Genomic DNA, 25,614 nt, shown 5'->3' on the forward strand with positions numbered 1-25,614 from the left:
CTACCTATCGCTGTAAAATGCCTGCATGGAAAGGTCAATTTGAAATAATATAACAGGATTATTTGGACTCTGCAACTGTAGATCTTGAAATGTTCATTTATTTTCTCTGTCTCTCTGCAGCAATGTTGCAGTGCAAGGACAGCAGTGCCATCAAGGTCCCAGTTGTTAAAACACCACAGGTCAGAACATGGCCAATAATGTCCATAATGACCCATGCACGTTAAAGACCTTGAATGCTGTACCAAGTAACTTGCATGCACAGCTCACTCCAACCAAATCTCTCAGAAGGATTTAAAATGGGCAATACTTGACTGCCACGTTTGTTCATGTTGTGATATTCCCTCTGAAAATGACTATTTTTGTTGTTGTTGTTGTTGTTGTAGTTGTTGTTAATAATCATCTTAAAAACTGTGTATGTTTGATGGTTGATCTTTTCAAACTAACATTCATGGCACATTCAGGTCTCATAAAAACAGAGAACAGAGTCGGTATTCTTCGAAAGATTTTAAAGTTTATGTGGTGAAACGCAGTAACGTGCAAAACAACTGTGTTGAAGTTGCCTGTTCAGCAATAACAGATTTTAGCAATAATGCTGACCCTTATAGTACTGGAATATATCCATCACCAACAGATTTTCCAAATTAATCTAGCGGAAATGTGTTTCTCTTCTATTGAAACAGAAATGCTACGGAGTACAGCATGTAATGATCTGCTGGGTGAGCTGCACTATTTGATGAGCACTACATGTACATGCTTCAAACATCGGTCCAGATGTCTTTAATAACCACCCACAAGTTGGTCTGGTGGTTATCAAAGCACTAAACACTGCATTTTGTGCACACAGCCCTTTGTTGAAACAAATAGGAGGAGATGGTCCTTTAGCCTCAGCTTTCAAACATTCTGTTTCATTCAACCTTCCACAGAAACGGTTGATTCAGTTCTGCACAATAATCCAGTCTGTCCTCTGCACATCCATCACTGTCTGGTTTGGTTCGGCCACCAAACAGGACAGGGACAGACTACAACGGACAGCTAGGTCTGCAGAGAAAATCACTGGTGCCAACCTGCTCTCGATTCAGGACTTATAGCCCTCCAGACACAAGAAACAGCAGGCAACATCACCGCAGACCCATCACACCCTGGTCACAACCTGTTCCAACTCCTCCCCTCTGGTAGGCGCTACAGAGCACTGTACCCCAAAACAACCGCATATAAATACAGTTTCTTTCAGTGGGCTGTCACTCAAATGAACGCATAACACGGACAAATAAATCCAACCATTTTGTGTATACCGTACTGTACATTATAGGTATACTGGTACCCTCTGTCATGTCTATCTACTTCAGGCATGTATGTAAGTAACCTGCTGACATCTATTTCAGTATCTCTGCTATATTATCTGCACCATTGCACCTTATCACCTCTTATTTCACCTGCATATAGTCAATCCTTGTGTATATATCTGAAGATTGTTGTGTTGCAGTGTTGTTACTCTATGTTAAGTACACTGAGAGAGCCATGAAACCAGAGTCAAATTCCATGTATGCGCAAACCTACATGGCCGGTAAACATTATTTTGAATGATTCTGATTTAATGAGTAAAAAACAGCTCTATAAACCCATTCACGATGGTAAACACTCAAAAATGATTATTCTCTGTCTGTAGAACTGCGAACCACTGTATGCTTATATGTTGATGAATCTGAAGTTTAGATTCCTCCAGGAACTTCCTGAAAGAAGTATAAGCTGTGTGCAGTTTACTGGATATTGGGCAATTTGCCCCCAGAGATGTCTTTCAGCTCTGTCCTAAGTTTATCTTACAGTCTTATGCAAAAGTGGTTATGTAAAGTTTCATGGCCAGAGATACTGACTAAGAGCACAGCTCAGTGTAAGGTGGCAGACAACATGGGAGCTCAAGCCATTGCTAGTTTGGTAGAAAACTATTTTCAAGAGCACCTTCCACACACGAACAAGGACATCGTGGACCTGGTGTGAGATAATTGTGCGATCTCAACATATCTGGAGAAGTAATAAAACAGGTACGTTTTGCTTCCTAGGACAAACAAGTCCGCCCCCAACTTCTGCCATGGTCTTTCAGGGTTGTTCTGATGGCATGAGTGGCTCTTTGTGATTATGTCATCCTTGCATGCATGTCCTTCAGTTGAGCAGCATTTCGTTCACTTGCTGGATGAGTCCTGGCTACCACACAGACTGACGAGCACGTGCTTTACACTTCACCACACCTTGGTGTCCCTCGTCTAGTTTGGCAAGCACATCGTTCAGCATTGCTGAAGGTGAGTGTAGCTCACTCTGGCCTGTAGCTTTTCAGCACCGGTTTCTGTTTTGCATGTGCTGCTGGCCGCCCTTCCATGCACAGCGTCATGACACGTGAGCAGACACTGCTGGCTTTCAGCTGCTCTTTCAGGTTTTTCCATGTATGCGGGACTGACAAGTAGGCTTTGCATGACACAGTCCATGCAAATGTTGCTTTTCATCAACTCCTGATCTTCTGTGGATATATATTTCACTACGTTTACTTTGGTATTTACTATATGATAAACATAAACTTTGTTTTGTCCAGATTTAAGGTTAATTTGTTTTTCCATTTCTATTGTGGTCACCTCTAAAAGCTGCTGTAAATTCTCACCAGAACAAAATATATTCGTGCCATAAGGAAATAGAACAAATTTCAATATTTTTGATATCTTGCATATATAATTGTAGTACAAAATGAACAGTTTTGGACCTAAAACCGACCCCTGGGGTACACCACAAGTAATATCCATGCATGACGATTTATGTTTGCCTATCATTACAAACTGCTGCCTCTTACTGAAATAGCTTCTTAGCCATTTCTGCACCACCCTTCTGATACCATACCTTTCCAATTTGTCTATTATTCTACTGTGATCAGTAGTGTCAAAAGCTTTTATTTAGATCTATAAATATTCCCAATGCAAACGTTTTTGGTCTATGCAATTAGTTATTTCTTCAATTCATTCAATGAGCGCAAGAGACGTTGATCTGTTTTGTCGAAACCCGTACTGGCTATCGGTCAGCAGATTGTGCTTCTCAATGAATTTGTCTAATCTGGCAGCAAATAGTTTTTCCAATACTTGGAGAATTGTTCCAATACTGAAATCCGTCTGTAAATTGGTGTCTATCTCCAGTTTTATATAAGGGTAAGACTTTTGCTATTTTCATTTTGCTTGGAACTTTACCAGATTGAAAGGGCATGTTATAGTTGCGGGTTAGTGGTTTTGCAATACCTTCGATCGCTTTCTTAACTATAGTCATATCAATATCATTCCAGTCAGTAGATTTTTTTTATTCTCACATATGTGTACAGTGTCCCCAATTTCCTTCTCGTCTACCACGCTAAGAAAGATGGAACTTGGGTTTCTGTCCCCATAATCACCATCACTCCCCCTCTGTGACTGTTTGTGTATCATTGAAATTTTTGTTTTTCTGACAGTTTTGGGCCAACATTTACAAAGAATCTGTTGAAGCCATGGACCGTGTCTTCCATTTTATTTATAGTCTTATCATTGTCTGTAAAGTATTGAGGGCAGCTTGGGGCTTCTAGATCCATTTCTAATAATACTATTCAACACAATATATACCTTTGTTGTTGTTTTTATTAGTCTCTAACTCTTTATTGTAGTATTCCTCCTTGCATATCTCCATAATGTTAGTTAGCTTGTTTTTATATTTTTGTATTTTATTTCTGCTTCAGTGGTTCTGTGCTTCATGAATTCTTTATAGAGTTTTTTTATGACAAGCATTAGGTAGTCCCTTTGTGATCCATGGACTATCTTTATATTTCTGTTTACTATTGATTTGTTCTATTGGGCAATTGTTGGCCTTTAAGGATTGCAATATGTGTAGGAATGACTCATAAGCTTTGTCAGTGTCTTTTTCTTTGTATACTGTATTCCAGTTATGTGTTAATAATTCATTTTTGAAAGCATTCATGGAATCATATGTTCTTACTCTTATATATTTAATGTTGTTGGGAAATTTTCTTCCGAAAACTAGTTACAGAGTATAAAAACTGGTAGATCGTCAGTTTTGATAAATTTTTGCAAATTTATTAAAAATCAAAAACTGAAATCTCTCATTTACGTAAGTATTCAGACTCTTTGTAGTGGCACTCCAAACTGTGGTCAGGTGCATCCTGTTTGCTTTAGTTATCACTGAGATGCGTCTAGAACTTGATTGGAGTCCACCTGTGCCATATTGAATTGGTAAATGGTAAATGGACTGCATTTATAGAGCGCTTTTCTAGTCTACCGACCACAAAAGCACTTTACAGCATATGCCTCACATTCACCCATTCACACACAGATGGTGGAGGCTGCCATGCAAAGCACAAACCTGCACATCAACAGCAGTTTAGAGTTCAGTGTCTTGCTCAAGGACACTTTGACATGCTCTCTGCAGGAGCCGGGGATCAAACCGGTGACCTTCTGATTACTAGAAGTACCGCTCTACCTGCTGAGCCATGCCGCCCTGCCCCAATAGAATTGATGGGACATCGTTTAGAAAGGCACACACCTTTTTATAAGGTCCCACAAGTCACATTGCAGACCAAACACTAGACTCAGACCAAAAACCAAGCCATGGACTCTTTGTAGGCCGTGTGATAAAATTGCAGTGAAGCATCGATCAGGGCAAGGGTATAAAACCATTTCTAAAGCTTTGAGTGTTCCCAGGAGCACAGTAGCCTCCTAGATGAGCAAAGTTTGTAGAGACTTACACAAGAAGACTCGAAGCTGTAACTGCTGCCAAATGGGCCTCTACAAAGTACTGAATTAAGGGTCTGAATACTTATATCGATGTGAGAGATTTCAGTTTTTGATTTTTAATGGATTTTCTAAAAATGTGTTTTGACTTTGCCATTATGTTTTATTGAGTCTAGCTTGATGGTCAAAAATGGCAATTTTATTATTTTAAAATTAAATCTACAATACAATATAGTGTGCAGAAAAAGTGAAGGGGTCTGAATACTTTGAGGCCACTGTAAATTAAAAGTAACTGGGAAGTCCAAAGATTGCTGTATGTATCCTCTGAAAAACAATTTTTTTTCTTCCATTTAAGATATTACTTAATGAGGGTAAGGGCCTTTAAAAAAATGACAATTACATATGTGTATTTTAATTTTTCATTGCATACAGTTCCAAAGTGAAGGGGTCTGAATACTTTATGAAGCCACTGTATGTGTTCCTAATCTTATCTGAATGCCTGCTTTCTTTATTTAACACTTGTAGCAGTACTTGCCAGTAGTCCGCGAGCTAAAACCTGGGTTGAGCCTCCATCTACAGTGTTGGACAAGAGCATTATTTTTGCATTTGTATTGTTTTGTCTTGTGTTACTGACAGTGATGGGAAATCAGGAATCAGGAATCAGGAATCAGGAACACTTTATTTGTCATTTAATTTCATATACTTCCGTACATGAATGAAAGGAAATGTCGTTTCCACCAGCCCACAGCAGTGTATCACAAAGACAAAAAACACATATCCAAAAACAGAAAAACTTCAAGAACACACATATCCAAATTAACATATATATCCACACTAACAAACAAATAAATAAATAAATCCAACGCCAGCTCTCCCAGCCAGACACCCTCGACACACCGCCTCGCACTCCACATGATGACACCAAAAACACCACAGTCAGCGCCACCTTCGGCATTATCGGAACTGCCGGTCTGTATGGGCAAGGCTCAGGGTTTTCAGTTTTTACCAATTTTCACCGAAAAATACCCAGATTTTTCAAAAGGAGCAGATCGGTTGAAACTGATTTCCACCCGGATTTTATGTTTCCACGGATCCAAAAGCTGTTCCTGTTCGTGCGAGGTTATGTAACAGTGTCCTCTTGTGGCGAAATTCGGCATGCTGAATGGCTTTGAAAAATAAAAACCGAAAACGCTGAGCCTCGTGCATGGGCTAGCAGTTAGCTTAGCCTGCCCTGCTTCTGCATCCTGTCAGACCGCCCTCAGTGTTACCTCCTTGGTCGCAGCTCCAGGCAGGGCCGTGGTGCCTGGGCCCACAGGACGCAGCAGACCAAGCTCTCCCAGCCGATCCAGCACCAGCTCTCCCAGCCATCAAACGAAGACAAAACTGAAACACAGATGCCACTGCACGGATGGGAGGATTCCAGTGGCGCCCCCAAGGGGTGGCCAAGGGTGGCCTTGGCCACCCTGATACTATCCCTGCCCCCCCCGCTGGCCCCCCCAGCCACTTCTGATTATGCATAATATGCTTCTATCTGATATTTTACATTAGGTGCTGTTCATTTAAATCAATAATGTATATTTTTCTTAACTCTCATATTGACAGTTTTCAACTAGCCTATACAGTATACTAACAACAGCAGCATAGAATTCCTGAAATTCAGTCATGGCCTTGGGTTTTGGTGTGCCACCCCAAGATTTTCAGTGGCCCCATTTGGCCACCCCTATGAAAGATTTCTGGGGGCGCCACTGGAGGATTCTCTCATCAAAACGATCTTATTAAAAAGACCCTCTTATTAAACCTTGTTAACTGTCCTTTAACAAATTTTGCCCATAACCTTTTGTAAAACACGCAGAATTAAAAGTATCACTGCATCTACACAAATGCTTTCTTTAATGTGTGTCTGTGTGTGCGAGTGTGTGTGTGTGTGTGTGTGTGTGTGTGTGTGTGTGTGTGTGTGTTTTCCCACCAATCAAGGCTTCTTCTATTTATTAGATATGTTGGCTTTGATGTTTTCAATATATTGCACTTCCGGCTTTGTAGCTTATTTATGGATTAACATCTTTTTTAATTCTAACATGTGAAAAGACTTCCCAGGTTTTGTTCTACTGGGAATAGTAAACACGGGGACTTTCTGTTTTCTTTTGTGGTTTAGATGAAAGGGTTCGTTGTCCATCCATACTTAACTATGTGTCTTGCTTTTTTGTTTTGTTTTCCCTAGGCTTCGGAGTTTATTGATGTCCCCTCTTGGGTCATCGGCGGGGCAGCAGATGGTGTCCATTCCTGGTATGTGGTGTGGATTATGAAATCACAGAGATTACAACATTACTGCATAAGTAACTACATACTACATCTACATACGTTTTGTTTTGGGTTTTTTTGTAACTGTTTAAGTTACTGAAATTTCATGTTTTGTATTTAATTGTAAACAAAAAGGTATCTGAACAGCTTATTGAGCTGTTGAGTTTATGATTTTTTCCTTGTTTGGTTTAAATTGTGCGTAACCTGGTATTTGTTTATTGCCTCCTTTAACACTTGAGTCAACATTGTGCTGAAAGAGCAGATAAGAAATTGCAATGAAACAACGTCATGTGTGAAAACCATTCATTGTTTATTGCAGCAATTTCTCAAATATAAAAAATTGACAGTCCTTATAAACATATTTACAACAAAAACATCAGGAAATATGAAACATAAGAATTATGAACATTTAACTCAATTCAGGATTTTTTTGCAATAATAAAATGTGTGGTCGTTATAATGTTTCATGATCGGCCAATGTATCGTAAAGGATGCATTTTGGTAAAGTGCTATGCAAATAAAAATTACAATTATTAATACGTGGTGCCTACTTTTTTCCTCTTTTTCTTTTTATTAATCATTTCCCAGTTATTTAACTGACTGTTTTACAACATGTTATATACACATATCTAAAACAAATATCATGTGATTGACTCTTTGAGCTCTTTGAATTTTACATGAATATGTTGATGTTAAAATATTGTAAAAGATCTCGGTCCATGAGATGCCAATCACACATTCAGCCACGGATGCAAATAACTCAAACTATACTTATATGCAAGAGCTGGTTCAGAGGGAGCTTTTCCTTCAACTCAGCCTTTAGCCCCACATTGGACAAGTAACTCAACATTGCTGTTATCTATATGACGTTGGTTGCAAATAGGATGATGAGTATAATAATGACCACCGCGATCACACCAATTATGATCATCATCTTAATGTTTTTCCACCAGTATTTCCTGGCAACTCGTGTGGATGTTCTTTGGAAAGAGTCAGCCTGGAAGGGAGGGTGGAGAGCACTGTAGTCAAATGAGTCATCCAATGTTTTTTTTTTCCAACAACAGTGTTACCTCTAGGGGACGACATTTTCATTTTCAAGCAGTATATTTCTTATATATATATATACAACTCAGCTATATATATATATATATGTGTGTGTGTGTGTGTGTGTGTGTGTGTGTGTGTGTGTGTGTGTGTGTGTAAAACTCAGCTATATATATATGTATGATTCCAGGTTTGAGGATTCACCCTTTCAGTGTATGCCTGCTGGAAATACTTACAGTTGCTTGAAGGTCATCTGTCTTGCCAATCAAATCATCCAGTCTTTCTCCTCGCTCAAGCACTTTGTTGATGTTATCTTTCAGAATCACTTTAACTTCATTGACTTGGCCCTGCACCTGGTCAACCTTACTGGTTGAGCCAGCTGCTTGTGGCTGGGGATTTAAGCCAGCCTGCAAAAAAAAAGAGAAGAAGATAATAAATGCTGGGGGTACTCCTAAATCCTCAAAAATAAGGAGACATAGCTGAATGGCATCAGAGTTGATATACCCAAGCTTCCAAACAGTCACAGGTAATCCACATATAGTGTAGTTAGTCATTACAGTATCAACATTAATATTTGAATCAAAATGACAACCATTTTAAATCAATCAATCAACCAATCAATCAACCAACCAACCAATCAATTAATCAATCAACCAAGTTGCATTTTGTATAGTGCTTTTCTAGCTGCAACAGCCACTCAAAGCGCTCTACACTTCTTCTTTCATGTTTTCCCTTGTGCAGCGACTTGACTCTAAGCGCAACACAACTTAAGAGTGTGACCATATACACGACTTGCATAGGAGCAAACGTAAAATGATAATCTGAAAAGCCAAAATATACCATACTTTACTCACCATGGTAGTACTATCGCTCTAGTCCAACCAATAGCACAACTTAAAAAAAAAATCAAGATGGCTTGCTATCCGGTTCTAAGCGGAGTAAGCAGTAGTAGAAATCTATGCCTGTGGTAACAGTACGAGTCATACACTAAATGCTGACCAAACGCCAGTCTGCAGAAGGCTGCACCCTGTTTCTGTTACTCATTAACTCACTTCTGCTGCAATGGAAGGTGGTCATTGGCTTAACACAAGCCATTCATCAACACCACAAACAACCAGTGTTAATAGGATGGGCCCTTTACTCATGGTTCACAATCCTCTCAACACATTTATCAGACAACATCTGAATGTAAGGCTAAAGGAAGTGCTACCTTGCTAAAAAAAGAAAAAAAAAAGATTTAAACCGGTCATATCTATTCTATAAGCCCAAACTCTATCTGAGATACCATCAGCTGTCTCGGCACCAGATGCAAGCCACCACCGGGCAAAGGCCACTGTTTTCAACAGGAAACAATTTATAAAGGAGCTGCAAATCTGAAAGGCAATAAAAAGGTGAAAGCACCGGCTTCGCTTTGTCCCCACATTCCTTGTCATGCAGCTCGACTGCTTTGTCACCAGTGTTATAGTCCTACATGACCGGAAGACGGCTTATCAGACGAATCATCAGAGACTTGACTTTGACCGCATGAGATGAACTTTATTAACGACAACAGTTAATAAAGTATTAATAAAGTATGGTTCCGTGTATACAGATACACTGAACCATGAACCAGGCATGGCCGGACACTGAGTCAAAGTAACTGAGTTACTCCACCTCCACATTACCAACTTCCCTATCAGTATCAGTGCGCAGCATACTACATACTACATCCTCTTTTCTCAACACGAGAGTTACACTTCAGTATTACTATAATGAAGAATTGTTTAGGACTGAACTTTGTGTCTCATTACTGTTACTGTCTAACGCACATTTGCTTCAACCTAAGAGCAAATGAACTTGCTGCTCAAATATTACAGATGATCTGTAACTCTTCTGTGACTGTTTTGGGAATGTCAAACATGACAGTATCAGTGTCTGGGAGCATAATATTGCGTCTTCTCTCTGCAAAGAACAGAAAAATATTTCAAATATTCTTAACATTTTAAATCAAATGTCCTTCTTGAACAATTTTTTTCTTTTTCTTTTTTTTTTAATGAGCATAGTTTGAGCGCATTTCTGTTCTCATTGTGCTTGGGAGGATTACCCTGTCTCCAGTGAACTCCTTCTCTCACAGCCACTGTGTATCTGATAGGCCTGTATAGTGTCAGTCTTGAGTCTCCCTGCTTCCGGTGTCGGGGCCAACCATCTCTGCGCATGGCTTGTAACAGCTGCAGTGTTTCATCTTTCGTTGTTTCACCCTTGCGCAGCTCTAGAGTCTCTGAACTCAAGCATCTGTGGGCTCCAAAGCATAGACAACTTTCTCGTCCGTGATGTCATCTGCTGTCGTGTGCTGTTCTGGTTTGCCAGCTCGTGAGTGTGTGTCTGCGATCAGTAGATCTTTACCCAGTGTGTAGATGACATTTAAGTCATATCGCTGCACTGGTCGCTGCACTAGCGCCTTCTCTGGTCGGTCGGGGCGCCTGTTCGGTGGTGGTGGTGGTGGTGGGGGGGGGGCGGCTGGGGGGAATAGCGTGATCCTCCCACGCGCTACGTCCCCCCAGCGAAACTCCTCACTGTCAGGTGAAAGAAGCGGCTGGCGACTCCACATGTATCGGAGGAGGCATGTGGTAGTCTGCAGTGACCGGGGCGGCTCATAAAATAGGGTAATTGGCCAAGTACAAATGGGGAGAAAAGGGGGGAAAAGAAGCAACGAAAAAAAAAGAAAAGACGTCTTTTCAGAATTCAGCAACTAATGCTGTGTATAATATTTTATATTTGTGATATGTAGGATATCTTATGTTTAGACATGATTTATCTAATTAATGAAGTCTGAGTAAAACTATATAGCCCTTTGAATACTTTTCTATTATGCTGTTCTGTGCACAAATAAAGAGAGTGGTTTCATGGATTTGAATGAGACACTTTTGCGTTTCTGTGTTGCTGTTTAGCTAAAATATGACTCAGATGCGTGAACTTTAGCTCTTGTTGTACCGCTGTGAAAACATTTATTTTACAATGTAAATATTCAAGAGTAACTAAACCCAAGACCATTTTAGTGAGTATGCAGGTGTGCCAAATAATCAGCATTGACAGTACTATTGATAGTTGTTAGTGCCGTCTGTATGTCTGTATAAATTATATAGATACACATATATAAATATAAATATAAATGTTATTAACTCCAGCTGTGTTTATCCTGCTCAGCTAACATCACACAGTGCCAACACCAGCCTGGCGTGCTTTTAACCATTAAATGGGTTTTAACCTGTAGATGTCAGCAAACTCACTGAAATGGACGAGGCTTTACTTACTGTATAAGCGTTGAGTCAGGATATTATGTAAATAATATGCTGTGGAGGATGAAAGAAAGGAGACGAGACCACTTCTCCTTTTGACCACACAGCCATTCATTCTGCTAAACCTCAGCCTCGTGTCTACCCACAATACCCTTTGCTAACTCCCGCCCACTGTCTTAAAGGGACCGTCTCTGGCCCGCATGGTGAATATGTAACCTGCAAGTAGGTCACTACACAAGCCCCCCCCAGAATTTACCATGACAACAAGAAAAAAAAAAATCAACGTGGCGGGGGACGAATAATGCGGCCAAAACGGCTCCTCTTGACGAGTGTAGGGGCAGGGGGTCATCCACGCCAAGGGGGCTGGGCCAGTTGAACCGGCCTGTCCAAGTCCAGGTGAGCCGGCTTGAGGTGGTCCACCGAAACCCACTCCTGCTTACCACCGACATCCACAACAGAGTTCTTAGCCCCCGCTGCCAGCACACGGAAGGGGCCATCGTAAGGGGGCTGCAGGGGGGTACAGTGGGCGTCATGCCGGATGAAGATGTACCCAGCCGACTGCAGGTCCTTGGGTATGTAAGACTGAGGAAGGCCGCGCCGCAAAGTTGGGACTGGAGTGAAAACGCTGGCAGCATCCTGGAACACAGCCCGTTGGCAGGCAGCAGACCAGGGTGCCGTGCCATCTGGGAGAAATTCCCGCAGTGGCTGGCCATAAACCAGCTTGGCTGACGAGGACTGGAGGTCTTCCTTAGGGGCGGTCCACAGGCCAAGCATGACCCATGGGAGCCGGTTGACCCAGCTACTGTCTGTGAGGCTGGCCCGAAGAGCAGCCTTCATACAACGATGAAACCATCCACATAAACCGTTGCCCTGCAGGTTGTATGCCATGGTGCAGTGCAGCTTCACCCCTAGGCTTTCAGCGACTGCAGTCCAGAGCTCGGATGTGAACTGCGGGCCCCGGTCAGAAGTGAGGTCAGATGGCGTGCTAAACCGGGCTACCCAGGACCCGATGATGACCGCGCCACCTTAGCAGACATGGTGGTTGACAACGGAATAGCCTCTGGCCACCTAGTGGTCCTGCCCACCAGGGTAAGGAGATGAGTGAAACCACGGGAGGAGGGAAGGGGTCTTACTGGGTCCACATTAACATGGTTGAAATGCCTCCCAGGCACTGGGAACAGTGCCAGGGGTGCCTTGGTGTGGCGGTAAACCTTGGAGCACTGACACGCCACGCAGGTGCCCGCCCAGTCCTTGACGTCCTTCCTGAGGCCATGCCACAAGAACTTGGCCCCCACCAACTTCGTTGACGCATTCACACGTGGGTGTGAAAGGCCATGGATGGCGTCGAAAACCCGTTGCCACCAGCCCGTGGGCACCATGGGCCGGGGCTGACCCATGGAGATGTCACAGAGAAGTGTGGCCCCAGCGTCGTTGAACACCAAATCCTTCAACTGCAGCCCGGTGTCAGCAGTCCGGTAGGCCTGCACTTCTGTGTCAGCAGCCTGGTCTGCAGCCATGGCTGCGTAGTCGAGTCCCACGTGGACGGCCCCCAACATCGCCTGAGAGAGGCAGTTGACAACGAAGTTGTCCTCGCCGGCGACATGCCGGATGTCAGTGGTGAACTCAGAGATGCTCTTCCTGAGGGATCCCAAGTCGTTCCCAGGCCAGATTGGACATGTAGTCCCTCCAGCGAGTTCTGGGTCTACCCCGGGGTCTCCTCCCAGTTGACCATACCCGGTAAACCTCCAAAAAAAGGCGCCCAGGAGGCATCCTAATCAGATGCCCGAACCATGTCAATTGTCTCCTTTCGATGTGAAGGAGCAGTGGCTCTACTCCAAGCTCCCTCCGGATGTCCGAGCTCCTCACCCTATCTCTAAGGCTGAGCCCAGACACCCTACGGAGGAAACTAATTTCCGCGATCTCACCCTTTCGGTCACTACCCAAAGCTCATGACCATAGGTGAGGATTGGAACGAAGATTGACTGGTAAATTGAGAGCTTTGCCTCCCGGCTCAGTTCCTTCTTCACCACAATGGTCTAGTACAACATCCACATTACTGCTGATGCTGCACCAATCCACCTGTCAATCTCCCACTCCATCCTACCCTCACTCGTGAACAAGACCCCAAGATACTTGAACTCCTTCACTTGAGGCAACAACTCATCCTCAACCCGAAGGGAGTAATCCACCATTTTCCGGTAGAGAACCATGGCCTCAGACTTGGAGGTGCTGATTCTCATCCCAGCCACTTCACACTCAGCTGCTGGCTGATGAAGCCAAAAAAAACACATCTGTGAAGAGCAGAGATGGAATTCTGAGGTTCCCAAAATGGATACACTCCTCACCTTGGCTGCGCCTTGATATCTTGTCCATGAATATCACAAACAGAATCAGAGACAAAGAACAACCTTGGTGGGGTCCGACAGCCACTGAAAATGTGTTTGACTTTGTGCCAAGAATGCAGACACAGCTCTCACTTTGGTTATACAAGGACTGAATGGCTTGTAGCAACTGCCCAAGTACCCCATACTCCCGCAGTACTCCCCACAGAGTGCCCCGGGGTACACAGTCATAAGCTTTCTCCAGAACACATGTAGACTGGCTGGTCAAACTCCCATGCCCCCTTCAGCCCTTCTGCAAGGGTAAAGAGTTGGTCTGTTGTTCCACGGCCAGGACGAAATCCGCATTGTTCCTCCTGGATCTGAGGTTCGACAATCAGTCGGAGCCTCCTTTCGAGCACCCTAGAGTAGACTTTCCCAGGGAGGCTGAGCAATGTGATGCCCCGATAAGTGGAGCACACCATCCGGTCCCCCTTTTTGAATATGGGAACCACCACCCCAGTCTGCCACTCCACAGGTACTGTCCCCGACCTCCACGCGACACTGAAGAGGCGTGTCAACCAAGACAGTCCAACAATGTCCACAGCCTTCAGCATCTCAGGGCGAATATCATCCACACACGGCGCCTTGCCACTGAGGAGCTTTTTAACTACCTCCGAGACCTCTGCCAGGCATATGGGTGGGGCTTTCCCTGAGTCTTCAGACTCTACCTCCTCCACTGAGGACGTGTTAGTCAGGTTCAGGAGCTCTTCAAAGTGTTCTTTCCACCACTCGACAACATCCCCAGTCTGGGTCAACAGTTCCCCTCCCCGGCTTAACAAAGTCTGAGTCAAGCCCTGCTTCCCCTTCCCGAGTCGCCGGATGGTTTGCCAGAACTTCCTTGAGGCCAACCGAAAGTCCTCCTCCATAGCCTCACTGAACTCCTCCCACACCCGAGTTTTTGCTTTTGTGACCGCTGAAGCGGCGGCCCTTCTGGCCTCCTGTTACCTGTCTGCTGCTTTAGGAGACCCCTGGATCAACCAAGTCCAAAAGGCCTCCTTCTTCAGCCTGACGGCTTCCATCACCACCAGTGTCCACCAGCGGGGTGGATGCCTCGACAGGCACCAATGACCTTTTGACCACAGCTCCTGCCTGCCACATCTACAATAGAGGCTTTGAACATGGCCCACTCCGACTCCATATCCCCAGCCTCCCTCGGGATACACAAGAACTTCTTCCGGAGGTGGGAGTTGAAGACCTCACGGACAGGGGCCTCTGTTAGACGTCCCCAGTTCACCCTCACTACACGTTTGGGTTTGCTAGGTCTGTCCGGCAGCCTTCCCCGCCATCTGATCCAACTCACCACCAGGTGGTGATCAGTTGACAGCTCTGCTCCTCTCTTCACCCGAGTGTCCAAAACATACGGCCGCAGATCTGATGATACGACCACAAAGTCTATCATCGATCTTCAGCCTAAGGTGTCATGGAACACCATGTTCGAACATGGTGTTTGTTATTGCCAATCCATGACACGCGAAGAAGTCCAATAAAAAGGCACCGCTGGGGTTCAGATCGGGGAGGCCGTTCCTCCCAATCACGCCCCTCCAGGTTTCTCCATCATTGCCCACGTGAGCGTTGAAGTCCCGCAGCAGAACTTTAGAGTTCCGAGGCGGAGCCCTATCCAGAACACCACCCAGAGACTCCAAGAAGCCCGGATACTCCAAACTGCTATTCGGTGCATAAGCACACACAGCAGTCAGAGCCTTTTCCCCAGCGACTCGCAGTCATGTAAAGGCAACCCCCTCATTCCCCGGTGAGAACTCCAACATGGCACCGCTCAACCAGGGACTTGTGAGTATCCCCACACCCACCCGGCACCTGTCACCTAAGCCAACTCCGGAAAAGTAAGGAGTCCAGCCCCTCTCCAGGTGTTTGGTACCAGAGCCCATGCTTTCTGTGGAGGTGAGCCCAGCTATATCTAGTTGGTACCGTTCCACTTTCCGCAACAGCTCAGGCTCCTTCCCTGCCAGAGAGGTGACATTCCATGTCCCGAGGACCAATCTGCGATGCTGGAAGTCAGCATGCCCCGGTCCCCGCCTTTGCCTGCCACCTGGCCTGCATTGCACCCTACCCCAATGCTCATCCCTGTGTGTGGTGGGTCCATGGGGTGGTGGCTCCATGTTGTTTTTTCGGGCTGGGCCTGACTGGGCCCCATGAGCCAAAGCCTGGTCACCAGATGCTCACCGGCGAGCTCCCCTCCCAGGTCTGGCTCCAGGAGGGGGCCCGGTTTCCCTTTTCCGGGCGAGGTGCTGTCACTCTGCTGGTGTAAATTCATTGGGTTTTTTGGGAATCGCTCTTAGTCTGGCCCCTCCCCTGGGACCAATTTGCCTTTGGGAGACCCTACCAGGGGCTATTGCCCCTGACAACAGAGCTCCCAGGGTCACCAGGACACACAAACCCCTCCACCATGTTAAGGTGATGATTCTCGGTGGAGGTTAAATAAAACACCCAAATTTAATGAACATTATCAAAATTGATATTGTGTGTTCAGATGCCTTGTGTGGCACAGCAAGAGAGGCAAAATTGAGATGGCTTGGACATGTGTGGAGGAGAGATGCTGGGTATATTGGGAGAAGGATGCTGAATATGGGGCTGCCAGGGAAGAGGAAAAGGAAAAGAGGAAGACCAAAGAAGAGGTTTATAGATGTGGTGAGAGAGGACATGCAGGTGGCTGGTGTGACAGAGGAAGATGCAGAGGACAAGAAGAGATGGAAACGGGTGATCTGCTGTGGCGACCCCTAATGGGAGTAGCCGAAAGAAGTAGTAGTAGTAGTAGTAGTAGTAGTAGTAGTAGTAGTAGTAGTAGTAGTAGATGCCCTGTGCGGACAAAGTCATGGAACCTTATGACAATCAGATTAAATGAACTACGTTTTTCAAAGAGAAAACCTGTAAATGAGTCCAATTTGACCAGAAGACAACAGGAGGGTTGAAAGCGTGTCTCTCTTCATTAAACCAGGGTTTAGGCCTCTTTAATCACCTAGCTCTGGTAGTCAGAGGTGCAACTGAATTGTGGAGACTAGAGAGGGCCACATTTAAGTCACTTGTGAAATTTTCAACAGAGTCAGTCTGTACAGTGAAAGGAACCATGTGGCACTTCAGGCAGCTGCTGGCCAAATGCAGCTACAGTGGACGGACCAATGTGGCGAGTGGCAATTACTATCTGTGCCGACATTAACTGGACAGGCCAGCAAGCTTCAAATTTGATGAGAAAACGATCTGACACAGCAGATGTGGTTGGCAAGATATTCAGATCAGAAACACTATCCCTTTAGATAAAACCAAATCAAGGGTGTTACGGCAATGAGTCGACTCTTGAACAAACTGAGTGAAAAGGGACTTCCCTTCTTGAAATAGTTTTAGAACTCATTTTAACAGTAGACAGTATACAGCTTATAATGTAATCATTTTTAGATTAACTCTAATACTTTTCATTTCTATGGAGACAAAAAACAGCGATACCAATAATTAAAGTCTCAATCTTCAAGAACTGACTTGGAGACACCAAAAACTAGAGGTCTCAAAACTATTTTGGGAGTAAAACCCTTGCTTAAAGTCCTTAATCAATGCACTAAGTTGAAAATGTCGTAAGATTATATGTTTCTTGCATGTTTGTGCACACACACAAACACACTCGTGCACATATGCACTCACACAAACATTGTCACTAAAATCATGATCTGGTGAAGGACTTTACAGAGACGTCCAGCAGATGTCGCTGTTTTCATACCTGGTAAAATAATTCAGATTTGCTTAGCCATATTACGTACATATCATATCCGATGGCAGTAATTGAGTAAAAAGCTATTGCACATCAGACCAACAAGCTTACTGTTACATCCACTAAATAACATTTAGGATTTTATTCTGGCTCATAATCAATGTCAGATGCCATCCCTTCTATCTCCATCCCTTCTCCATTCTTTGATTGATATGTGAGTTACTCCCCATTATAATGTCTTGTAAAACAGCAATGTCATAGAAGCAACACTTAAAAAAAGCTATATAGACTAATTTAGAAAAAAATATTTAAGGTACCTCAGGATGTTTATAGGCATGTTTTGGGTCCCCCCCCCCCGCTCTGAATGCAAACTTTTGCAAAAGGTGGATGGACGGGCGATATGATCCAGAAAGGGCTAATGTGGGTGCAGGTTTTTGTTCCAACCAAGCAGTTACACACCTGATTAGTCATCCAATAGTCTGCTCAGGACCTTGATTTGTGGACTCAGGTGTGTAACTGCTTGGTTGGAACAAAGACATGGGCCGGCAGATGGCTAGATAGATAGATAGATAGATAGATAGATAGATAGATAGATAGATAGATAGATAGATAGATAGATAGATAGATAGATAGATAGATAGACAGATAGATAGATAGATAGATGTAGATTTCATTGTATGTGTGTTCTGTTGTGCTTTATTCTATTCTGCACAAAAAAACCCCCAAACTTAAATCGCGCTCAAGTAACCGAAAGTGGACATCTGAAGGCAATGCCCCTTTAATCAGAAAATTGAATGGGAAGTATGAAGCGGGGCATGCTTACGGGGGCATTGGTCGTGTGACGTCACCTCCCCATACCGGCTGCTCCCGACTCCTTGACGAGGGTTTGTTGAATAGCTCAACTTTTAATGTATGCAAGGCCGACTCCGGACAAGGTGTACTGGCGTTTAGTTCGCGCCCAGGCGTTACTCTCTACTCGACCTACCCCGATGCGGTTTGGGCTTAGCCGTTTCGCAGGTTTATTCAGCCGTTTTGGGAAACCCGGTTCTGTATCTTGATCTTTCTTTTTCGGCCGATGGTCGCGTGAATCCAACTTTTATTGGGTAAGTGTGTCTCTCGCCTTCATAACAACAGAAAGTTGGTCGAAGTTGCCTCTTGTCGGTTGTTCTTAGCCGCCTCTCGTCCGATCACAGCGGACCCCGAAACTGGTTAAAAACACCGCCGTGGTGGGTTTAACGTGGGCGGCTCTGACATCTTAGCGGGCGTTCGTGTGTTCGGAGCGGGCGTTTGTGTGTTCGGAGCGGGTGTTTGTGTGTTCGGAGCGGGCGTTTGTGTCCGGCGTGCGGTTGTTGCTCTGCGGCGAGAATATCCGCGACTCCCCGGGGCAAGTTTCGTCTGCTACTCCGAACCGGATCGCCGCGGCCGCCTGCGTTCTTGACCGGTAATGGCAGGAAAAAAACACACACACACACACACACACACACACACACACACACACACACACACACACACACACACACACACACAAGTACGTCCAGCTTGTTTGGCTAAACAACCCATTCAGTTATTTATTTAATGGTTGCCCGCAGCCGCCGCCGTGTAGCCCACCCGACCCAGCACGTCAGAGTGCCGCTCCAGAAGCCCCAGTAAACGTGTGCTGGTCTGCCCCACGAACCCTGCCGTGCTGCTGAGTCCTGGTGGCTTTCTGCAGGGGAAGTTTCACCCGGCATGTCTGTGATCGTCTCCCTTTCCACGGTTCGCCTTTAGAAGAGTTGCAGCTAAACTGTTCCGGGGCGCTCGTGGGGAAGCCCTGCTTTGGCTGTCTGTGAACGGTACGTCCGCTTCACCTGCGGGAACTCATGGGGTCCGGTTCCTATGACGCTTATGTTGCAGGAGCAGGCAATGCACAGCGCGGTTCTTGCTGGTGACTGGCCTCCAAAACACTGAACTGATGGAAAACCAGAACTCTAGTAAATCTGTCAACTGCCAGTAATTAGCCTAACCCCAAATTGCTGAAATGCTACCCAAGACTGAAATAAAATCACTGCCTGGGACTCAAGAGTCAAACAAAGCCAGTAGGCTTACATACTCTTATAGTTTATTTGAATTATCACAGAGTGGGGGGGGATTGGAAATTTGGACCAGTCAGGATGGAATTGGAAATTACTGTACCCCCCCCTCCCCTACGGATACTTTGTCATTCCAAATCTTTCCACTGTTTGGATTTCAACAACTGGATGTGGATTGAACTCAGGTCTGAGAAGTTGTAGGAAAGCTGATGGGACGACTCATGAAACGTGCACTGTTCGTATTTCCTAATGTAACTTCTGAATATCGTCAGAAATATTTGTCAAAACTGCACAGGGTCACGAGAGCGGGGCTTTAATCACCGTTGTCATTTCACTTCCTGGTCTTTACTAGGTAACTGTGAGAGAGACACTGCATGGACCAGACTGAACATGAAGAGCCTTAAAGCCAAGTTCAGGAAAAGTGATGTAAGTCGCTCCTTTGCATAAGCACGTCTATCTTTGACTGCGTCTACGTGATTGCCTGCTCATCTGTGAATGCCTGAGCAAATGTATGCAGGAATGTGCACACATGCGTGCATGCATGAGTGTTTGTGTGAGTGCATGAGTGTTTGTGTGAGTGTTAGATTTTTTTTTTGAAGTTGGTGTACGGTACTACTATTCAGACAGACAGACACACACACACACACTTGATCACATTGTTCATGTTGAGTTATAATTGTGGTTGTACAGATAAGAGTGAATCCTCCCGAGTTAACAAAGGTTTCTTGCTTCTTCAGCCAGTCTGACTCTGAGCTGTTGCGTGTAAGGGTTTGATCCTGGTGGCTATGAATCAGCCTTTTGGGAGCGAGCTTTTCCATGTTGGGACAGTCAGTCATTTAGTCACTGTTGTAAGATTCCCTCACAGGAAGTGAGACGCCCTCACTGTCGGCTGACTCATATATTGTAGTGGTGGCCATAATGAGACAGTGGCAAATAGCAGACAGGAAGAGGCTGGTGGGGTACTGGCTTAACGGGGTCATTTTTAGATGACAGCGGTGTCAGAGAAGCATGGTATTTGGTGAAGAGTGCTAGTTCAATAACATGCCTGAATTGGATAGTAAGCTTTAAAAAACTACATTTAAAAAGTACATTGTGAAATAAGATGTTTTGTTTTGTTAAATTGCATGTAATTTGAGATAGTTCGTGCCAGAGAGGGACGTTGTAATTGAGCTTACTCTGATTTATTTGCTGCAACAGCATCCGGTAATAGAGATGAGCTCTGACACATGAGTGTAGAAAGACTTTTAGGTGTGGAATGAAAAGTTAAATCCTGCCCATGAAGAGAAATACTGCTCTTTTTTCCCACAATGCACTTGCCAGTGATAAGGTCCTGTAAATACGAAACGAATCCATTTCTAAGTGGATGTAACTGAAGTGGGTTTACTTGCACTGCATTTTGGATTATTGAGAAATTCATTTGTCTAGTGGCAAATGTTTCATCTCATTATCCCCTGTTTTCAGTTTTTCCTCAGCAGCCTACAGCTCCACATGTATCCCGAAGTATGTTTGTCTGTTATCATAACCGCCATATGTGAAGGGAATACACGAGAGAACATTATTCTGGGGAAAAAAACAAAACAAAACTGGTGATTGGATGATTTAGCTGCAAGGTCATATTATTTCCTCCTCAGTGTCCAGGCAATGTCTAGCTAATACCAGTAATGTAGTATCTATTGTCAGGCTATCATTCTGGCGGTGCAGGCTAATTAAAAAAACAACAGTTGATGTGTGTAACTGTGTGCTTTAGTTGAAAAGTGAATTTTTTTAGTATAATATGGCCAGTTGTGGGCGTTGCAAGAGGGGAAAAGTACAGAGATGGATGTGAATGTTGCTTAGGAACAAGACCAAAGCCATTTGCAGTCGTACTTGGATGCCTCACACCCACACACCTTGTCACATTTTTATCATATCAGCTTGTGTTTAACTTTTGGGCTTCAGTCTAATTAGATTATATCTTTATAGTTCATAATTTTCCTATTGATCTGTCTTTCGGTCTGGTGGGCTGCAGTCTAAGGAAAAAAGCAAATTTTTTACTTAAGCTCTAATACACAAATGTACTATGTTCTGGGTGTCTGGGTACCGTGGCAGTCTATTCCATTGCCTACCAACACAGGGATCGCCGGTTCAAATCCTTGTGTTACCTCCGGCTTGGTCGGCTGTGTCTGCAGGTGGGAAGTCGGATGTGGGTATGTGTCCTGGTTGCTGCACTAGCGCCTCCTCTGGTCGGTCAGGGCGCCTGTTCAGGGGGTAGGAGGAGTTGGGGGGGGGGGAATAGCGTGATCCTCCCATGCACTACTTCCCCCCCTGGTGAAACTCCTCACCGTCAGGTGAAAAGAAGCGGCTGGTGACTCCACATGTATCGGAGGAGGCATGTGGTAGTCTGCAGCCCTCCCTGGATCGGCAGAGGGGGTGGAGCAGCGACCAGAACGGCTTGGAAGAGTGGGGTAATTGGCACAAAGTACAATTGGGGACAAAAAGGGGGGGAAAATGTAGTATGTTCTGTCTTATACTGAATATTATGTTCTCATATACAGTATAGCCACCTGAGCGGCAAGTTCTTGAATGGGGGTTGAGACTCAAACTACCTTACTGTCTAAAACTAGATGCTACACAGCTGATCCTCACTGATTCTGTTTACCTAAATCCATATTAACTAAACATGAGAAGTTATACATCATGTTTACTTTCAGATTAGCTTTACGGTTCTGTCCTGTCAAAGTAATTTGAGTAAAATAGCATCGCATATTTGATTTTGAGTTTGCAAATTGTGTTTTTCATGTGGCATAGTACTACAAATGGTACACATCAGTATTGATACAGCCTCACTATGTGTGTCATGGTGTGAGTATTGATTATGGATACATGAAAATCTGCTACAGCCCTTTTGAACTGTGCTCTTTGACATAGTGTTGCAGACTGTTATTGCCTTTTACACATCAGATAGCCTCAAGCGACAACTTAATTCAAGTTGACATAATGAAATAATCAATCACAATCTTTTCTGGCCTTTTTAAGGGGGACGTTGTTTGCAATGGTAAGCCACAGCTAAAAATGATTATAATTTGTAGTTCACTTAAATCATTACCTGCATTTCCACATTATGATTGATAAAATATAGGCACTCGCAGAATACAGGCACAGAACATGGTTGTGTTTTCTTCACCAAATTGTGGTTAAGGATCAATTCCACAATCCCGGTGCTTAGTCTTTAGTGACCTTCTGTGTTATATCAAACATGATTCTCGGGCGTCTGGGTAGCGTAGCGGTCTATTCCGTTGCCTACCAACACAGGGATCGCTGGTTTGAATCCCGTGTTACCGCCGGCTTGGTCAGGCATCCCTACAGACACAATTGGCCGTGTCTGCCGGTGGGAAGTCGGATGTGGGTATGTGTCCAGGTCACTGCACTAGCGCCTTCTCTGGTCAGCTGGGGCGCCTGTTCAAGGGGGAGGGAGAACTGGGGGAAATAGCGTGATCCTCCCACATGCTACATCCCCCTGGTGAAACTCATTACTGTGAGGTGAAAAGAAGCGGCTGGTGACACCACATGTATCGGAGGAGGCATGTGGTAGTCTGCAGCCCTCCCCGGATTGGCAGAGGGAGTGGAGCAGCGACCGGGACGGCGCAGAAGAGTGGGGTAATTGGCCAAGTACAATTGGGGAGAAAAAAAGGGGGAAAATATTGTGATGTTAATTCTCCCCGCCTGCCACCCAATGGCTGCTGGGATAGGCTCCAACATCCCGTGACCCTAAGTAGGATAAGTGGCTTGGATAATGGATGGATGGATGGATGTCATTAAATGTGATGTTTATTCTTACACACCCCAATTTCCACATGTTCTGTAAACATTATCTTAATGTGTAATATTTCATGTTCTTGAAAAGTCATCGATTAGATAGTTTACTGTAAAGAAGGTATTAAGGAGCCCAACTGTTGGTGAAAATATTTTACCTGAGTTATCATGGTTTCTGCCATTTTATGCTAGCTTAGCTAAATGTCATTCATTACCCTAACTAATACCATTTACCATTTAGTATAGAGGCCTGTTGCCGCAATGAAAGGTAATATTACGGTAAAGTGTATGAACAGTTTCTTTTTTGAAAATGGCACGAGTTTATATTACATATTGTTATATGGATATCAGAAATGCTAACTTATATTCCTTAATATGAAGAGCAAAGGAAAGTGAATGTAAGAGGACTGCATCGAGAGCTAGGGTGCAGAAACAGAGAGCTTTACAACAGATAGAAAGTGGGTATCACCAAAATGTGCATTATTTACATATATGCATATTTCAATGCAAACCATTATTTTATCACTGTAACATGTAAACAGTTACACATCAGTTTTCGTTGTGATTTTGTTTTAAAGCATTACATTGAAAAAAACAGTTCAAACACAGTATAAAGGGTCTGACACATTTTATTAAGACAGTAAACATTAAGGGTAAGTCATTTAATTTCAATAAATCATCAAATAATATACATTGTGGTAATAGAAAAAAGTATATCGGTAATGAATAACAATGTTTCAGTATAGTGAGCACTTCAGTAACTACACAATAGAAAGCTACACATTAACCATCAAAACAAATCAACGCAGAAACAACTCAGGTCTCAAACATGCAGGGAATACAAGACAAGTTTTCCTCAGCTAGAAGAATTGTGCAAGGTAGAAAGGGGTAAAAATCATGAAGCAGGAACAGAAAGACTCTTAGCTGTCTACCGGGCATGCTTGGAATCTGCGGTTGCTGCCAAAGGAGGTGTTACCAAGTACTGACAGACAGTGTGCCAACATTTTTTGCACATGCCAGATTCATTGTTTTAGTTTTTTTTCGTCTTTTTTTCCCCCAAATGTTGAATTCAGCAAATGCATAGTGATTGTACTTGGAAATATGCAGACATATGTCATGGTGAAGTTTTCACCCTGCAGAGATTGTGTTAATTTCTTTTCAGTTAGATATTCTGCAAAACATACAAACTGACCAGGGGTGCCCAAACTTTTGCGTACAACTGTGTTCTAGATTTGCCCACCCTTCTCAAGTAACAACACCGTCAAACAAAAATTCGAATAGTTTTCTTTCTATACTTAGCCCAGATCTCTGGCACCGCACTGGCGTGCCTGGCAGATGACGTTGCAGGCAGTGCTTCAGGAATAGTTTCTTTGATGTCTCCCAAATAGTACCGAACCTTGGTACTATTTGGGAGTTTTATGAGGAGGCATAGAACCGGTTGTTACCAGCACAGCTCGTAGTGTCGACTTCATACTAACCTGTGACAATTTGGATTAATGAGTTAGAAAAAAAGAAATAAATTAGCAAAATTGTGAACCGCATCAGTATTAAGTGTAACACCTCCTCCAGCATACTTTTCTTTACATATTATGAAGTGATTATGACCCCCCCACCTTTGGCATCACATCCCTTTGTAGATCTGCATATGACCTCACAACAGAATATTTCCACACTTGACTTTCCTACTCTGTTTTCAGCTCTATGGGCTGTTTTAAATCTACCTGTATTAAAGTGCCAGGATAGAGGTCTCCGTCCTTGTCTACAGGGACCCATGTTCCGACCTTGCAGAATTCTTCTAGTTGAGGAAAACTGTTACGATGTCGTGCATTCGCTGTGTGTTTCGGATCTCCCCACTGAGATCTGAGTTGATTTGTATTGATTGTTAATGTGTAGTTATTTATTGTATAGTTATTAAAGTATTCACTATACTGAAACACTGCTATTCATTACCAAAATGCTTTCTCATTAACACAATGTATATTATTTGATGGTTTATTTAAATTGCATTAATAAATTACCCCTAATGTTTAATCTCTTAATAAAGTGTCAGACCCTCTTTACTGTGTTTGAACTGTTTTTTTCAATGTAATGCTGTAAAAAAATCATAATGAAATTGATGTGAAAAACTTAACATGTTACGGTGAATAAATAATTGTTTGCATTAAAATATGCGTATATGTAAATGATGCACATTTTGGGTCATACCCACTACTCTTGAGCATGTTGAAGTGCTTGCTGTAAAAAAAAAGTGAAAAAATTAGTTTTGTTGTTTCATACTTCTAATTAAAAATGTGT

General features: G+C 43.8%; 2 protein-coding genes across 4 annotated transcripts in view; one reads left to right on the plus strand and one right to left on the minus strand.

Annotated features, from left to right (window-relative positions):
* Positions 1-7,336: 7,336 nt before the first annotated feature.
* LOC130122058 (vesicle-associated membrane protein 8-like) lies at positions 7,337-9,067 on the minus strand. Its single transcript, XM_056291084.1, has 3 exons — positions 8,942-9,067; positions 8,324-8,494; positions 7,337-8,040 (listed from the first exon to the last, which is right to left on the minus strand). The coding sequence occupies exons 1-3, from the start codon at positions 8,942-8,944 to the stop codon at positions 7,903-7,905; spliced, it is 312 nt and encodes a 103-aa protein (XP_056147059.1). The 5' UTR covers positions 8,945-9,067; the 3' UTR covers positions 7,337-7,902.
* A 9,288-nt stretch (positions 9,068-18,355) lies between these two features.
* The window catches only part of rai14 (retinoic acid induced 14), a 79,660-nt gene continuing 72,401 nt past the window's right edge, over positions 18,356-25,614 (plus strand). For all 3 annotated transcript variants that reach the window (XM_056290712.1, XM_056290710.1, XM_056290711.1), the window contains exons 1-2: positions 18,356-18,561; positions 19,880-19,953. In XM_056290712.1, coding sequence (XP_056146687.1) covers positions 19,918-19,953 — 36 coding nt within the window. In that variant the 5' untranslated portion in view covers positions 18,356-18,561; positions 19,880-19,917. The remainder of the gene's footprint in view (positions 18,562-19,879; positions 19,954-25,614) is intronic.

This window comes from Lampris incognitus, chromosome 12 (genome assembly GCF_029633865.1).
Source record: "Lampris incognitus isolate fLamInc1 chromosome 12, fLamInc1.hap2, whole genome shotgun sequence".
In the NCBI taxonomy this organism is placed as follows: domain Eukaryota; kingdom Metazoa; phylum Chordata; class Actinopteri; order Lampriformes; family Lampridae; genus Lampris; species Lampris incognitus.

What these genes read in the sequence shown, in the direction of transcription:
- LOC130122058 (XM_056291084.1), bottom strand. An exon ending in CAGATGACCTTCAAGCAACT is followed by an intron (nt 8,041 to 8,323) that starts GTAAGTATTTCC and finishes CCTCCCTTCCAG; the next exon opens with GCTGACTCTTTCCAAAGAAC.